This window comes from Podarcis cretensis (genome assembly GCF_951804945.1).
Source record: "Podarcis cretensis genome assembly, chromosome: 6".
Lineage (NCBI taxonomy): Eukaryota > Metazoa > Chordata > Lepidosauria > Squamata > Lacertidae > Podarcis > Podarcis cretensis.
Window position 1 is genome coordinate 100,123,379 of NC_137175.1, and position 18,510 is coordinate 100,141,888.

General features: G+C 43.1%; 1 protein-coding gene across 5 annotated transcripts in view; it reads left to right on the top strand.

Moving 5' to 3' along the window:
• The window catches only part of RGL1 (ral guanine nucleotide dissociation stimulator like 1), a 153,343-nt gene that overhangs the window by 81,070 nt on the left and 53,763 nt on the right, over positions 1–18,510 (top strand). For 4 of the 5 annotated variants that reach the window (XM_079981329.1, XM_079981331.1, XM_079981330.1 and 1 more), the window contains one exon: positions 12,942–13,150. In XM_079981329.1, the coding sequence (XP_079837455.1) occupies positions 12,942–13,150 (209 nt within the window). Of the gene's footprint in view, positions 1–12,510; positions 12,529–12,941; positions 13,151–18,510 lie in introns of those variants that run through there. The other variant, XM_079981334.1, reaches the window with a different exon arrangement.

An 18,510-nucleotide genomic window follows, 5' to 3' on the forward strand; every position in this document is an offset into this window, starting at 1 on the left:
AAGGTACCCCTGCCCGTATGGGCCAGTCTTGACAGACTCTGGGGTTGTGCGCCCATCTCACTTAAGAGGCCAGGGGCCAGCGCTGTCCGGAGACACTTCCGGGTCACGTGGCCAGCGTGACATCGCTGCTCTGGCCAGAGCCAGAGCCAGAGTCGCACACGGAAACGCCGTTTACCTTCCCGCTGGTAAGCGGTCCCTATTTATCTACTTGCACCCGGAGGTGCTTTCGAACTGCTAGGTTGGCAGGCGCTGGGACCGAGCAGCGGGAGCGCACCCCGCCGCAGGGATTCGAACCGCCGACCTTTCGATCGGCAAGCCCTAGGCGCTGAGGCTTTAACCCACAGCGCCACCTGCGTACCAGGTGCAAAAAATGAAAGGTTGAATCTCTCTGCACACCTGTGTGAAACTCCTTCAAGAAGTCAAGATTTCAGTTTTTAAAATAGTACAGTCCTTCTGGGTGAATAGGACCTTCTAGCTTCTCAGTTACAATTGTCTGCCTCTGTTTATGAGATTTAATTTATTTATTTGTTTCTTGGTACTTTCAGGTGTCTTTTAAAGAGAGTGTTATGATCTACTTGGAAGTTATGTGCTCAAGTACATTTGAATAAAGAGCATAATATCAGGTTAGTTTGATAGGAAGAAGTAAAGGCCAAATGGCACATTCTCTGCAAATATGGGCTCCTAAACCCATGTTTGCCAAGATAATGTGAATGCAGAGGCTGGGGGCATTTGCAGGGGAGAATCAGTGGGTGGTAAGGGAACAACTTGCTAATTCTTCCCCACAAATCTTCCTGAAGTTGTTTTCCTACCCTCCCCCCCCCCCCCCCCCGCTGAGCTCTGAGTCCAGGGAGAGCATGCAGCCTAGGACCCTCGTATCTACAGGACCACCTCTCCTGGTATGCCCCACGGAGGACCTTAAGGTCCACAAATAACAACACTTTGGAGGTCCTGAGCCCCAAGGTGGTTAGATTGGTCTCAACTAGGGCCAGGGCCTTTTCAGTACTGGCCCCGACTTGGTGGAACGCTCTGTCACAAGAGACCAGGGCCCTGCGGGACTTGACATCTTTCCGCAGGGCCTGCAAGATGAAGCTGTTCCACCTGGCCTTTGGTTTGGACTCAGTCTGACCCTTATGTTTCCCTTCCCTTATGGTTTTGATTTATGGGCTGCTATTACTAAAATGAGGCTGCATTTTAAATTGTATTTTAACCTGTATTTTAACCCGTATTTTAATTAACTGTTGTTGTTGTTGTTTTCTTCCTATTACGGTTCTGGCCGGGGAGGGCGGGGTATAAATAAAAAATTATTATTATTATTATTATTATTATTATTATTATTATTATTCTACAGATGGAGAACTTCCGAAGGTCCTTGGATGGCAAGTTCATGGTCTGGGTTAGTTTGTATGGGGAGAGGCAGTCCTTAAGTGCACATGACCTCCCCTGACCTTTATAGATATCATATGGAAAATTTCCCATCAGCTATAGAAAAACTCTTTGAAAATAAGTCAATATGGTTTGTTTGTTTTAGGCGGACAGCTGGCCAGAAGGCAAAACCCAAAACCTTTTCTTTCTTTTCAGGGAGCTTGATCATGTTAGAAAAGAGACTGTCTCTGATTGAATCCAGATTTAGCTATTTCCTGTTAGCGTGCTAACTCAGCCCGCAGTGTTTTATTCCATAAGTCAGTGTTATTGAATGGTTGCCTGCCAAGTCCCTTTAAAGACTGGAAGGCAGAATTGCTGGGAGAATACAAACAAAATTATACCTCAGAAGTTCCTTTAAATGATTTCTAACATGCTGGTGTTGGTTGCTGATAAATGCTTATTATTTTTTATATGCACACATGTAGAGAGGCATTCTTGTTGGCTGCCCCACAGTTTTGGAACTATCTTCTCCTAGAGATCTATCAGAGTCCAAGCCTGAATATTTTCTGAAAGAGCAGTGTAACATTCTTGTCTGACCCTGCATTGAACAGCCTGGTGTGGCATAATCTTAATTTTCTTTTCTTTTTTCTTTTTTAACATTAATTTTTATTAATTTTTCATTAATAACAATCCAATGGAGGCCACATTAATACAATGCCAAATCATGCCAAATCACAATACAATCAATAAAGCCAATTAATCAGTTCCCAATTCAATGTTTTTGGATGACTTCCCGTGTTCTGGTTATCTGGAGTTGATGTTAATTCTTGGTCCTTCTCCAATTTAATTAGTCCAAATTCCACAATTCTGATCGTAATCCTTTGTTTTAGCAGCCAATGGTGTGATGACTTTCGTTCGTATTTAATAAATCCATATCCATTAACTTGCAGAGGGAATTTATATCCTGTAGTTTCCGTGTGAAATATTTGTTTACCTTCTTCTTTTCCTTGATGTTGTAATCAATCAGTTTTCTTCAACATTGCCCCTCCTTCAATAACTCATTTCTAAGTACGCCACAACTTCATTTTGCCACCCCAAAACTGAAAGCATTCCAGCGTTGGGCCGCAACTCCTGGCTTATTTCCAGCACTTATCTCCTTTACTCCTTTCCAACCTTCTAACGAGCTGGTGTCTTGCCAAAACCATAATAAATCAAAATTAGAGTTCTCTTTAGTAGGCAAAGGGATGCGAGTGGCGCTATGGTGTAAACCACTGAGACTTAGGCTTGCCAATCAAAAGGTCAGTGGTTCGAATCCCTGCGATGGGGTGAGCTCCCATTGTTTGGTCCCAGCTCCTGCCAACCTAGAAGTTTGAAAGCACATCAAACTGTAAGTAGATAAATAGGTACCGCTCTGGCGGGAAGGTAAATAGCGTTTCCATGCGCTGCTCTGGTTTTGCCAAAAGCCGCTTAGTCATGCTGGCCACATGGCCCATAAAAACTGTCTGCGGACAAACATCAGCTCCCTCGGCCAGTAAAGCGAGATGAGCGCCAGAACCCCAGAGTCGTTCGCGACTGGACTTAACTGTCAGGGGTCCTTTACCTTTACCTTTAGTAGGCAATGTCACAAATCCTCATAGTATTTCACACAGTCTATTATTTCAAGTACTCTGTAAAGAAAATTATAGGTTCTTGTTGAATCCCTCTTGCATTTCATATATAGTTGTAGTCCATTCAGTGAAGGCTTGCCGAATCATAGCACAGCAAATATAATGTAAATTTAATGTAAAAAGAGAACAAAGGCTCCACTTATGTAGCATTCCAATTACGATAGTGAGAGTCCTCTCCAGATCACCTTGGCACTCAGTGGCTGGTTCATTTAGCAGGTTATTTCTCTCCTTCATCTACAACATGTCTGTTTCTTAAGCCCAAATTCAGATCCATCTTTAAAAAAACAGAAGTACCTCCACTCATGTTGACTGCATTGGGGAGTTTCCAATACGTACAGGGCTATGCACTCTGTGTCCCTGCCCTCGCATTCCATCAGAGCGAGAGGCAGTTATCGGACGATCCGTGAGTGAAAGCTCCCCTCCCGACCCTGGCAGGGGGGCTTGCAAGGATAATTACTCCCAGATTATCCTTAATTAACTGCATGGCTGGCATACGCTATCTTGTGATTCGCTGTCCCCCATGGCGGGAGCGCCGGAAGTCCAGCGTAATCTTAATTTAATCAGATACTGCATGTGTGTGTAGTTTTGTTTCTGATTGTTCTTATTCACCAAGAGTCCTTGGGAAGAGGGAAAATAAAAACTGAACTAATACAGTTATGGCTCTTCCAGTATTTACTGACCATTCTTCCTGATATTCTTGCATAACAGGTATGTGGAGGTTAGTTTATATTTGGTTTTTGTTGAGCATTTGTTTTGATTTGTTTGCGGGGAGATTATATGACAACAAGCATTCAGTCTGATTTGCTTGCTGGGTGTTTATATAGAATCATATACCGGTAATTGTCAAGTTGGAAGGGACTGTGAGGGTCATTTAGTCCAGGCATCCTTTGCTCAAGGTGGGGCTTGAACCACAACCCTGAGATTAATAGTCTCATGCTCTACCGACTGAGCTTTACGTGTCTTCCTGCTAGTCATTCATTCCACACTTTTCAATCCATTTCCCCAACACACTTTCCTAACTTGGGGGGGGGGTGTTCTTTTTTAATGTGGATTTGTTGTGCTAGGGTGACATAATACTTTAATCCATTTTAATTGCTCAAGACACAAGCAATGAATCGTGTGTCATGGTAAACCAAGGCTTGTGATTTGTTGCTCCCTGCTCTAGCATGGAGAGAGTGAAGCAGGGCTGATTCAGCAGCATGCAGTTGCACCCTGCTAATTATTGACAAGCCATAACTGTGCAGACACTATATTTCCTGTTTTATGAAAACATATAAGGAGGCCTGACAAATTGGGCTTCTAGTTTTATTGCTGTAAAACCAGGAAGCTTTTTTTTTTTAGTCCTTAATTAAACAGTGTCTTCCTATTGTTTTAAACTGAAATCATCCTGTAGTTGAAAAATATGAACCAATCCTTCCCCCATTCATAATGGCTTGTAAACTGCCAACGTACCTCAGGGTTGTGCTCTGTGGAATCATGCATCTAAGGAGGAAGTCCTTCCTTAAAAACTTCCATATATAGCATTCCAGGATTTGTGATATGAAAATCCAGAACCTGTAGGGGGGCTAAGCAAAGGAAGGGATATATGCAGAGAGAGAGGGGATGGGTTCAGGTGAGAGTGGCTCTTTCCTTTGTATGAGAGCATGACATATAGCTGTCAACTTTTCCCTTTTCTTGCAAGGAATCCTATTCGGAATAAGGGAATTTCCCTTTTAAAAAGGGAAAAGTTGACAGCTATGGCATGACAGTCATTCACTCGTGCTAGGGGAAGGGAAAATTAAATATTACACTTATGCATCCATAAGAATTCCGATTCCGATTTAGAAGTGAACCTATATATTTTGCAGTTTCTAAAACCCTACACAAACTGAATCACAACAATCCCTTGAAATTCAGACTTCTCTGAATCTTGTGGTACAGTTCTCCAGCCAAGCAATGCATCCAGAAATGAATATACTACAGTAAGGTAAAGGTAAAGGGACCCCTGACCATTAGGTCCAGTCGTGGCTGACTCTGTGGTTGCGGCGCTCATCTCACTTTATTGGCCGAGGGAGCCGGCGTACAGCTTCCGGGTTATGTGGCCAACATGACTAAGCCACTTCTGGCGAACCAGAGCAGCGCACGGAAACACCGTTTACCTTCCCACCGGAGCGGTACCTATTTATCTACTTGCACTTTGACGTGCTTTTGAACTGCTAGGTTGGCAGGAGCAGGGACCGAGCAACGGGAGCTCACCCCATCGCGGGGATTCGAACCACTGACCTTCTGATCGGCAAGTCCTAGGCTCTGTGGTTTAACCCACAGCGCCAAACACACATGCACACACATTGCTGAAAATATGTGAGTGAAAATTGAGCAAAAAAGTGTCTACATTAGAGAAAACGGCATACAAGATGTGTGTATTAGGCAAAATTAGCATTGGAATTAAGGTGCTACACTCAATATGCCAGCAAGTTTGGAAAACTCAGCAGTGGCCAGAGGACTGGAGAAGATCAGTCTACATCCCAATCCCAAAGAAGGGCAGTGCCAAAGAATGCTCCAACTACCGCACAATCGCACTCATTTCACACGCTAGCAAGGTTATGCTTAAAATTCTACAAGGAAGGCTCAAGCAGTATGTGGACCGAGAACTCCCAGAAGTGCAAGCTGGATTTAGAAGAGGCAGAGGAACCAGAGACCAAACTGCAAACATGCGCTGGATTATGGAGAAAGCTAGAGAGTTCCAGAAAGACATCTACTTTTGCTTCATTGACTATGCAAAAGCCTTTGACTGTGTCGACCACAGCAAACTATGGCAAGTTCTTAAAGAAATGGGAGTGCCTGATCACCTCATCTGTCTCCTGAGAAATCTCTACGTGGGACAAGAAGCTACAGTTAGAACTGGATATGGAACAACTGATTGGTTCAAAATTGGGAAAGGAGTACGACAAGGCTGTATATTGTCTCCCTGCTTATTTAACTTATAGGCAGAATTCATCATGCGAAAGGCTGGGCTGGATGAATCCCAAGCAGGAATTAAGATCGCCGGAAGAAATATCAACAACCTCAGATATGCAGATGACACAACCTTGATGGCAGAAAGTGAGGAGGAATTTAATGAGGGTGAAAGAGGAGAGCGCAAAATATGGTCTGAAGCTCAACATCAAAAAAACGAAGATCATGGCCACTGGTCCCATCACCTCCTGGCAAATAGAAGGGGAAGAATTGGAGGCAGTGAGAGATTTTACTTTCTTGGGCTCCATGATCACTGCAGATGGTGACAGCAGTCATGAAATTAAAAGACGCCTGCTCCTTGGGAGAAAGGCAATGGCAAACCTAGACAGCATCTTAAAAAGCAGAGACATCACCTTGCCAACAAAGGTCTGTATAGTTAAAGCCATGGTTTTCCCAGTAGTGATGTATGGAAGTGAGAGCTGGACCATAAAGAAGGCTGATCGCCGAAGAATTGATGCTTTTGAATTATGGTGTTGGAGGAGACTCTTGAGAGTCCCATGGACTGCAAGAAGATCAAACGCATCCATTCTTAAGGAAATTAGCCCTGAGTGCTCACTGGAAGGACAGATCGTGAAGCTGAGGCTCCAATTCTTTGGCCACCTCATGAGAAGAGAAGACTCCATGGAAAAGACCCTGATGTTGGGAAAGATTGAGGGCACAAGGAGAAGGGGACGACAGAGCACGAGATGGTTGGACAGTGTTCTCGAAGCTACCAGCATGAGTTTGACCAAACTGCGGGAGGCAGTGGAAGACAGGAGTGCCTGGCGTGCTCTGGTCCATGGGGTCACAAAGAGTCGGACACAACTAAACAACTAAACAACAACAACAGCATTGAAATACAGTACTGAGGACTTTTTAAAATTTGTTGATCGTAAAAGTGGAAAAAAACAGGAAACAGAGAGAAGCAAAAATTGAGAGATTCACCCATCCCTAACTTTATTCTCCCTTGGATAATAAAGCAATAGGGAGAAAACCTTTCCTCTTTCCTTGATAATGGGTGGTCCATTTTCACCCAAAGAGACCTGCTAAGGTGCCTACATTCAATGGATCTCTCTGAGCACCGTGTAGCACAGCATAAACCCAGAGACTAAGATAAGGTTACCAGATTTTTTTCCAATGAATCTGGGGACACTTTTCAACTTCAATGGATTTTGTATGGGGACTGATTTGTAAATCCGGGGACTGTCCCTGGGAAACGGGGACGTCTGGTAACCTTACTCTAAGAGGCACTTAAAGAAAGGGGCTTTTCAGTGTCCCACTGACACCTCATGTCCATCTGGCACACTGATGGCTTCCACCTATGCTCTGCCACAAGGAAGGGCTTTTTGGTGTGGTGGTGTGTGTTTGGTAGTGGTCGTGGGTCATAACATTTAAAATGTCTTTGATTTCCCCCCCTGTTAAGCTGAGAGATGATTGTCTCTGGACGCCTTCCATAGTAAAAGTGTGGAGTACTTTTTCCTGGGTTTCATTTTTTATGCAGAGAGAGCCACAGAAATAAAAATGTCTTTTGCAAAGGGCAGCAAAATCTCAGTCGGAAATAAGATGGCCAGGGAAAGAACGGTGGGCAGGGTCAATATTACAGTTAACAACTGCGGAGGCTGGGTACAAATGAGTGAAATGGAAAAGAGAAAGGACCCCAGCAGGACCCTCTGTACCAGTTGGTGAGGCGGCAGCTCTCCATTGATGGAGAAAGTTCTGTGCAGTATCTGTATTCCACAGCTATGAGAAATGCCCAGCCACCTCCCGTTCCATTTTGAACTTGTAACAAGAATGGGAGAAGAATAAACAGCAATGAGGTCACTGAGCCACCCTCAGGTGGTTTGTCCTTTCTATAGCATATTCATTGATGTTTTTTGTAGTCTAAATGCAAGTGATGAAGCTCCTCTTGAGAGATGAGACTCCTAGTGTCTTGTAGACCTCATTGCTAAAAGATGTTGCCTGATAATGTTTCCCTTTGTGTAAACTTTTTACCGATAAGAAAGATGATATATGACTCCTTTTCTAAATAGTACATTTCGAATAATCAACTCTGTTGTAACTTGATACGTTAGCAAGTGGAGACCTGCAAAAAGTTGCATATATCACCCCCCATACCTTCTGAGTACAGTGGTGCCTCGCAAGACGAAAAGAATCCGTTCCGCGAGTCTCTTCGTCTAGAGGTTTTTTCATCTTGCGAAGCAAGCCCATTAGCGGCTTAGCGGCTTAGCGCTATTAGCGGCTTAGCGGCTATTAGCGGCTTAGCGGCTATTAGCGGCTTAGAAAAAGGGGGGGGAGCAAAAAAAATCGCAAGACTCGCAAGACATTTTCGTCTTGCGAATCAAGCCCATAGGGAAATTCGTCTTGCGAAGCGCCTCCAAAACGGAAAACCCTTTCGTCTAGCGGGTTTCTCGTCTTGCGAGGCATTCGTCTTGCGGGGCACCACTGTAGCTATCCATCCTACCCCCCCCCACTCTTCCCCTTTTCTGTTTTCAGCTCCCCACTCCCACACAGAGGGCTGTTTTGTTCATTATCTCTGTGGAAACCACACTGCTTGGAAACTGAGTTGCACGGAGTCCCTGCCACATGCTTAGCTGCTGATATAAATGTCTGCCCACATGATAACTTTGTCAGGTCCGCTTCTCTATGCATTGGCTTGTAGGCCCACTTGGAGTCTTTCCCTCTGCTACAGTCGTACAAACACATTCTCCCTTGCATACTTGCCTCTCTTGCATACTTGGATTCTCTGTAACAGATACACACATGCATGCACATACACACGGAGGAGGAGGATAGGAGCCTGCAGCTGTGATACCACTGACCTCTGATTCTGCAGTGACTTTTCTTCACGACTAGGCCAGATCATACATGCCCCAGCCCTCTTCTGGAGTGGAGGAGGCATGGACTTCTAACAGACGTATACGCAGAATTTGGCACTTCTGAACCAGTGGGACTTTGCTTATTAAGGCACTTGCATACACTTAATCATTAGTGTTTCTATGCAGTCTTTTTAGGCCCCTGGCCTTTTTAGGTACCTGGCCTAAAAAGTCATGAAACCAAATACTACCTTAAAATGCCTGCTGGAGTAAGAAAACCTTTTCCTATGCATCGGGTTCAGCAAGGAGGCTGCCTATCTAATCAGGAGCCAGTTCTGATTTGCTTGCATCTCACTGCCTCTTGTATCAAGTGCCCCCTTTTGTTCAAGCTTTTTATGCATTGCCTTTTTGAAAAATCCCAGATAATTATATGTAAAATTATGCACAAAAATATGTAGAAGGCTTGCAACAGAGTCAAGCCCCATGTGGTAGTATATTTTTGCCGTAAATTTTTATTAGTGTTAATAATGTACCATATTTTTCACTCCATAAGACACACTCTTTTCTTCCTAAAAAGTAAGGGGAAATGTCTGTGCGTCTTATGGAGCGAATGCGTGGTCCCTGGAGCCGAATTGCCCAGGTGCGAAAAGCAGATCATGCTTTTTTTTGGGGGGGGGAGAGGGAAGTTGGAAACAAAGCCTCTGATTGGCAAGCGATCGGGAGGGAGATAAGGCTGCTGCGGGAGGCGGGGAGGTAAAGACAGCGAAATTGCAAGGAGAGGAGACAGGAATACTAAAACAAGCAATGATGAGAGAAATTAGAAGAAAAGGAGGAGCAAAAAACTGCTCCAGCTAAGGAAGACACTAGGGCAAACAAGAGGGAAAGGAGTGTTGAAAGGAAGCAACTGATTAGAGGGAGATAAGCAATAAAGGAGGCTGCCTGGGAGGGGGGAGGTAAAAGCCCGTGGATCCACAGGATTTTTGCATTGGGTCACCCCAAATTCACCATCAGATCACATAGCATGTCCATGGCTACAGCCTGCACCAAAAAAATCACGCATCCACTGTTTCGTGAGGCCGCAATGGCAGAAAAACATGGTTACAAAGCACAGGTCCACGTGGATTCTCAGGATTTTTGCATTGGGCTACCCCAAATTCACCGTCAAATCACATGTCTGTGGCCACAGCATCAACCACAAAAATCATACATCCACTGTTTCATTCAGAATCTTTTTTTTCTTGTTTTCCTCCTCTAAAAACTAGGTGCATCTTATGGTCAGGTGCGTCTTATGGAGTGAAAAAATATGGTATTTTATACAGTCATATGCATTGTTGTATGTATCTGTTTATATGCTGCTGACTTTAGGAAACCTGAAATGTGCATGCATATGATATGCAAGAATCATAGTTTTAACATAACTTGCAAAAATAAAAAACCCTTCTCACTAAGATAAAGGGAGACAGAAGGGATTTTTAAAAAAATGTGCAGAGAAGCTTGACCTTGAGATTTTCAGAAAACTCTGTTACCTCTGTTCTCCTGCAAGATTTTGTGTGCCTATTGGCAGGTGCTTTTGTTTGGCAGACTGGCTTCTACAGCATTACCAAAAAAGTACTAATTGCCTTTTCCTTTTTTTTACCAATCCACCTGCCTTTAGATCCCTGTGTTAGCCAATAAAATGGGGAAAGCAACTGTTTAAAAGCTTCCATGGCTGGTACCCAAGAGCAGATTCTTACCTATTCGTAGTTCTAGATTCCTGCAGAACAATAACATCATCCCCCTGCACATTTACAATTGTTTGTGGGCCTTTGTCACCTGGTTCATTTTCTCTGTTTTATTCAGCTTTGCACAGGCCAGTTCCAAAAGCTACTAAAACACATGTTCTTTAGATCCTCATCCAAAAGTTGCTGAAGTCAAACAGACTAACACAGTTTGAAAAACTTCAAGAAGTTAAAAGAATGAGTTTTCATGACGCCAAATAGCTTAGCAATAAAAATATGACATGAATTGCAAGATATGGCATCTGTTCCTTGTGAGATGTGTGAACCAAGGAGTTTAATTAATAGTTATTATACAAATGGAACATCTTGACTTGAACATCATACTTCAAAATTCCAAAATGTCTTAATAAAAATACTTGGCTTGTACATTGGTATCTCAGTTTTTTTGGGTGGTCTCCCATCCAAAAACTGTCCAGGTTCATACTTGCTTAGCTTTACAGTTGGGTGTTTTCAAGACTTCTCTGTTTTAGACACATGTTATATCAAGCTTTTGTTGTTTGTGTTGATTTTGGCTTCATTTTAATCAGTGCAGCCAATTCTTGCTTCTTTCCTTCCTAAGTTTAGTTTCATTTTTGGAGGATATGTGGGGGGAGCTTTCTTCCAATCCTCCTGTTGTGAAGATAAAATAATGTGTAGTCTTTAGGCGGAACTAAACCCATAAACTACAAGGTTACTAAAAACGCAAGACCATTGCCAAGAAAAGCAACCCATGTCTAGTTTCTCCATAATGCGAACTATGTGATGTGACGTTACAGTGTCGTGAGTGTTCAGCATCAGGGGTAGGAACTGGTGGCCTTCCAATGGTTGTTGGGCTCCAACTCCCATCAGCCTCAGCCAGCATGGCCAATCGTCAGAGATGATGGGACTTGTATTCCAGCCACATCTGGAGGGCCACATGTTTCCCACTCCTGTGCCACTTCATTGCAACATGGGAAACATATGGAATGATGATGTCATAGCACACATTTCACGACTACATATTTCAGAGGACAAGAGACATCAGGCATGGGGTTGCTATCTTCAGTAGCTATCCTGTGTTTTGATAGCATATAGCTGTAATAGCGTGGGTCTCGCCCACAGAAGTGAGACAACTCTAGCAGTAATTATCTCAGATTTATTGCTTAAACACGTAAATCACTGCAGAGCTCAGTCCTCGGCGTCTTCTCCCAAGTTTGCTGTTGCCAAGTCTGAGCTCCGCCTCTTCCTCCCCCAGCAATGAAACCCCCACTTTCTTTTTCCGGCCTCTTGCATATTCTTGTGAGTCTATGCATTTTTGGACAGGCTGTTTCTGGTGCCCCTGCTGCTGAGCCTGAACTGGAACTGACAGTTTGTGTTTCCCCCCTTGTACTCCCCCTTCCTGCTCTTTGCTTCAGGTTACATACTCCGCTAACCCAGAAATAGTACCTCAGGTTAAGAACTCTGCTTCAGGATGAGAACAGAAATTGCACAGTGGCAGTGGGAGACCCCATTAGCTAAAGTGGTACCTCAGGTTAAGAACAGTTTCAGGTTAAGAACGGACCTCCAGAATGAATTATGTTCTTAACCCGAAGTACCATTGTACACAGAGATTAGGTTTCTACTGCAGCTCGGTTGTCCTCCTTCCTCCGTTTTACACTCCAAGCTTATCTTCTCTCCTTGGCTCTCAGGGCGCTCAGCCTCTGCTAGCTGTGTCTCGTCTCTGACAATAGCCTAAACCCCCCCCCCCCATTTTATCAAAATGCTCACAGTACAGTATACAGGCCATAGAATGCAACATTATACTGAATGGTTAAATCTGGGCTGACTTCAAGGGTCAGCCGTGTCAGGCACTAGAGGAGACCTGCACTCCCACAAGATGCCTCCTGCCAACTCCCAGAGCACCCATTGTGCTACTGCTTCCCCTTTTGGATATTGCTGGCTGTTCACCTGCCCTCTCCAAGCAAGCGAGAGCAACAGGTAAAGCAGAACATCAGACAGTGGCACAGGCTGGGCTGAGAGGGAGAGCAAGAAAACAGCCAGTGGTGAGAGGAGGGAGACCTGAGGGCATTTTGTCTAAGGTCTCCATAAAACTTGGAGCCGGGTTAACAGATCTTCTGGAGTTTAATAGCGTCCCCCAACCCTACTGTTTTCCCATTTATTTGCTCTTATGGGCTCAGAGTAGCTTTCGTATGGTTCCCAGATGATCTCCCATCCAGCACCTTGAAGTACCAGACCTATTCAGTTTAATCCATAAAACTACGCCATGTACCTTCAGACCATTCCTGGGCACCTCCTCTTAAAAAGTATACCGTATTTGGTTTCACTATGATCGTTCTCCTCTTGGTAGGGGTGTTTGATTAATTTCCCCTTGTTTCTTGCCTTTTGCCTAGGTTGAAGGGGACCAACTGCCCCCAGGGCATACAGTCAGCCAATATGAGACATGCAAGATCAGGACAATAAAAGCTGGCACTCTGGAGAAGCTCGTGGAGAACCTTCTAACAGCCTTTGGGGACAATGACTTCACCTACATCAGTATATTTCTGTCCACATACAGGGGCTTTGCATCTACAAAAGAAGTTTTGCAACTTCTCCTTGACCGGTAAGATTGAAAGGCTATTTTCAGTCAAAAATAATTTTAAATCATGCCATACAAACTGTCACATAACAGATTTGTAGATGCATGTAATGAGGTGAAGTTTGATTTTTGAATTATTGTTAACTTGAGTGATTTTTAAGATGTATTTTGAAGTAAGGGTCTACTACCACCTACCGTTTCAGTTCAACAATTAGCACTGGGACTACTTTGTGCCTTCATGTTGCTTCATTTTTTATTCTGAAAAGAAAGTACAGGCTTTTAGCCCTCATGCTAGTAAGGGAAAATGGAAAAATAAATTTGCTTCTGGGGCAGAGATTTAGTGTGGTGTATTTATGCCTGACAGTCCTCAAATAGCTACATTTTCCCGCCTCCCTATCGCTTCTGGAGTGCAGGTTGCTGCTTTGGAGGAGTCACTCATACAGTCCGAGGTGCTTCCAGGCTTGAGGGGCCTCCGGGAAGCAGCTCACCCAAGAGGCCCCCTCCCAACTGTGGCCCTGCTCCCACTTAACCCTGCCAGCGTCGCCTTCACCCCAGCCTTTATGCGTTCATGCACACATGCTCTACCTGCATGTGTGCAGGTCCTTGCTTTGTGGCTAGCCCTCTCATTCCCTCCCCCTCACTTGGAGACTTAGTCAACAGGATGGCTAACAAGGGAGTTTGCTGAATCCAAGCCTACCACTTGTGCAAAGAGAGTGCAGTGAACTCAGCCACTCAGACGCTATCCCTACAGCTGCAGAGCCTTATCTGGGGCCCTCATTTGTTCTGCTGCCCCAGAGGTGGCATTGGAGCGGCTGAGATTTCTGCCACTTCTCTTTGCACTGTGGGAAGTTTTACAGTTCAAGTAAAATGAGAAAGCAGCTGCTTCAGGTAGTAGGAGCAGTGTTTTCTAGCACAGTGCTGCTTGCTAGCCGCTGACAATTATTTGGGGGCCTTGGACTTATTGCCTGCTAGTCTGATGGTAATGGTCGCACTGATGACAAGATGGGAAATAAATAGTGTACACCTGTCGTTTGTCTTTTACAGAAAGAAAAGTGAAGCATGCTTAAGCAGAGAAATAAAGTTACTGGGAATAGTCACACAGTTTTCCCTTTCCAGGAAGCCAAGATGTGTGTTTGTGTGTGTGCGATCTCTAACACAGAATGCCTAGCAACTCACCAAATGGAAATCCTCAGGATTCCTTGGGTGCAGTTACGGCACTTAAAGTGGTGTGAAAGCGATATAATTTTGAACTGCAGTTAGGGTTTCTGTCTCCTGTTCTTTAATTTGCAGGGAGCTGCTCTGACAGTGCAAGCTGTATGCTTCTGTTCACGTTCTCCTTTGCAGGCAGGCACACTTCGGTCACACAGTCAAAGAGGACAACTAAACTTGCCTCTTCGTACAGACTGCTTTGCCAGCTTCACAAAATCCATGTGATTTCCTGTGGTTTGTGCTGTAAATCCAGAGTTGAAAGTGAACAAGATTTTAAAAACAAAACACCAGGAACCAATCCCTTACAGATTCTGTACAAGGGGCCACTGTTAAGGATGAATTTTCATTGCAAGCCATGGCTTTCAATTTCCTTTTGAGGGACATCTTGCATTGCATTTTTGTATGCTGTTCTCCTGAGCAAGGCTGAGCTTCCGGTGGGGAGGTCTGCTTTAGTCATGGCTGGCTGGCTGAGGCACAGAATTGGGGGTGGCTGAGGGAAGCTTGTAGTGCAGCTGTGCATTGTTGTTCCTACTTTGTAGTTTAACAAAGAACATCAGTTTGCAGACTGCCAATCGAGCACTTTCATAAAAGACAAGGCTATATATAGTATGTGCACTCCCTTCAAACAGGGGTTTGACTGTCGGTGGAAAGATGAAAAGAGAAGTACTTTTACGGTGACTGGATCTAAGCAACCATCCAACAATTGTGGGCTTGATAGCTTTGGGTCCAAATTCAAAGTTGTAACATGTTGGGGTTTTCTTTATAATTAACAAAATGCAAGGAGGTTGTATGTTTCGAGTGGGGTTGCAGATACATGGCTTCTGTTAGCAGAACTAAAGATTAATTCATGACCCCAGTTGAGGAGGGTCACCAGCTTGCCCTTGGCGGTGGGTTTATGGGGAGGGTCTTTCTGGGACCTGCTGTTTTGTTTTGTTTCCTCCATTTTTACAGCAGCATAACAGTATGCTACAAACCCAGAAAAAAACTTTTTTTAAAAAAGTGAAATAGTGAAAAAGCAAAATAATGTCTCAACACATACCAAATCATAATTATTAAATCAACATTTTAAATAGAATTGAATCATTCTACAAAGTCAGTAATGGCTCTGTTTAAAATATATTTAATCTATTATAGCAAGAGGCTGGGTAAGTTTGTTGGTTGTTGTTAATATGAGAATATTTCTTAATCTTCACAGCCTTCCCTTAGACATTCGGTAGAGCATGAGACTCTTAATCTCAGGGTTGTGGGTTTGAGCCCCACATTGGATGAAATCTTCCTGATTTGCAAGGGGTTTGACTAGATGACCCTCGTGGTCCCTCCCAGCTCCACAGTTCTTTGATTCTATGATCCCACTAATAAACAATAATGACCCCACTTCGGTTTCTAGGTGTAATGATAAAATCTGTGTCCCTTTAAATAATATTTCCTTCTGTGAATTTAAAATTAAATCTCTCTGGAATCTTAAACGCACTTACTTGGGAATAAGTTTTATTGAACTCAGTGGGACTTTCTTCTGCATAAATGTGTATAGGTTTGCACAGTAAGTTATTTTATAGCACTTAACAAATATCCCTGAACCATATGAAGTAGAAAATCCCTTAATTTATATTCTCTTCAGTCATAATTTGAACCAGCTCCATAAAATGCCCTTAATAGCTCTGGGGTTAAATGCTACCACAATGGGTTTTAAAGAAAAAAAAGTCCCACTTTTTATATTTATATGCAGCTCTTTCTTCTAAAAATGATGCACTGCACAAAAGTGGAAACCAATAATATTCAAACAGTCACATATTAAGTGGTTCAGGGATACTAAAACAAAATATCTGTTTTACGAAGTTTGTCTGTGAGACTCTTGGCAGAGAAGAGACTGTGAGCAGGTTCAGTTAGTGAGCCCCACAACAGAACCCTGCACAAGGACTTCCACTGTTGCAACACCCCTCTCCCCCCTCTGCACCCTCTCCCCACGCCCCTGAAATTGGCTGGTGGGGCAGGAGAAGAGGGTGGATCATTCCATTTAATGGGGCTCCTTAGGGCCCTAAGTAATGTTAATCAAACTGTGATAAATGGCCAACGGTAAGAATCATATGACTTCCAAAGCATTCTGCCATATAAATGCAATCGGAAAAGAGGCCCGCCCCACAGGCTTTATAAGCAGACAGGCAAAAAAGAGTAAAAAAAAAGGGTGAGAGACACCATAGGAAATGAAATGAAGAGAAATTAACTAATGGGTAAAAGCTAATGATAACATGTTTCTTCAAATTCAGGCTAAAAACCAAAAGCTGATGGGTACAAGTTCTAATCTCAGGAAGCAAGGCATTCCAGAGATAAGGTTAAAACAAGGGAGGAGGGTCAGAAACAAGATGAGATTTGGGGTTTGACAAGAAGTCAAGTACCTTTAGAGAGGGAAGTATAAAGAGAGCAAAAAGATAAGGAGCCAGAACTTGCAGACATTTCTAAGTTAAAAGAAGTTTATTAAACCCTATTGGGAAATCAAATCAGTGTAGAGCAGTAAGGAGAGGGAAAGCATGGGGTTAATAGGAAGAGGAGGAGGAGGAGGAGGAAGGAAGGGACTTTCAGAAGTTTAAAATTGAGGAGAAATCAGGTTGATGGTAAGGATAGGAAAGACCATCCTATCCTAACAGTGAACAATCTTTCAAGTTCTCCAGAATTCTTCATCAAGCAAGATGTTTTAGTGGGGAAAGGAGGGGGAGGCTGGGAGTGCTGTAGTCCCTCCCCAAGCCTGAAGCTCTTGAGCTAAAATGCGGGGCTTTTTTGTAGGCATAATTTGTTTCGTTTCTCAAGATGCAAGACAGATTGTCAGATGTTTTCAGGACAGGACGCATTTTTAAAATTAAAGTCTAGTAGCTATTCAGTTCTGCCTCCAGCCTTAAGGTCTTTGGGGAGCCAGAGGGCACAAGTAAAGGGGTGTGTGGCAGTCTTTGTATTAGCAAAGCTGGATATTAATTTTTAAGTGGTGTGCCAGGTAAAAGTCAGCTGGAACAAAAACTGGGTACCATTATCTAGTGTTTGGAGGACACTGAAAGCTGAAATGGTGAAATTTCTGCCAGATAAAAGAGTAACGGAGAACTGAAAAGCTTGCTCCCTGTGGTGCAATATTTTTGTTAGTCTTACTAATGGAATTTCCCTATTGTGGAATTTGTTTTTTTAATGAGTCAGCACAGCTACCTGTGCTTTTCATAACAGGGAAATGTGCAAGCTGTGTTTCTGTTTTTCTATTGGTGGATGGAGAGGGAAAGTGGGGAGGAAGGCTGGATCTGAAGCTTGCCCCAGAATCCATTTACCTGCTTAAACTCTTGTTAAAGTTGAATTTCTAAAACTCCAATCCTCTACTCACTTACAGTATGAGGAAGCAAGTCCCCAAGGAGATTTACTTCTGGTTAGTCTTGTATAAGATTGCATTCTAAGTAATTTTAACCATATCAGGCATACTTAATTTTTTGCACATTGAGTTATAAAGGCCCATCTGCACACCTGGAAGTTCTTTTTTTAAAATTTTAATAATATTTATTAAAATTTCAAAAAAAGTTACAAGGATAAAAACAGAGAAAAGATAAAGAAACAAAAAATACAAAATACAAAAAAAGTAAAAACAATTAAAAACAAGTCAACCTTTCAATATCTTAACTTTCATTTGCTTGTTTCCCTGACCTCCTCACACCTCCCTTTTTTGTATTCTAGTTCAATTAGTTATTTCAGCAAATCCTTTCCATTTTTACTTTTATCTTAATGATTTATCTTAATATATTATAACTTTACATTCTCACCTGTTAATAATCCATCTTTAAATACTCCTTTATAACATTACTGCTAAAACCACATAACTTCATTCCAACATCCTTCTAACATTCCTTAATTTTACAATATTTCTGTAGATAGTCTTTAAATTTCTTCCAATCTTCTTCTACCGACTCTTCTCCCTGGTCTCGGATTCTGCCAGTCATTTCCACCAGCTCCATAAACTCCATCACCTTCATCTGCCATTCTTCCCGGGTGGGTAGATCTTGTGTCTTCCAATACTTTGTGATGAGTATTCTTGCTGCTGTTGTGGCATACATGAAAAAAATTCTATCCTTCTTTAACACCAATTGGCCGACCATGCCCAGGAGAAAGGCCTCTGGTTTCTTCAGGAAGCTATATTTAAATACCTTTTTCAT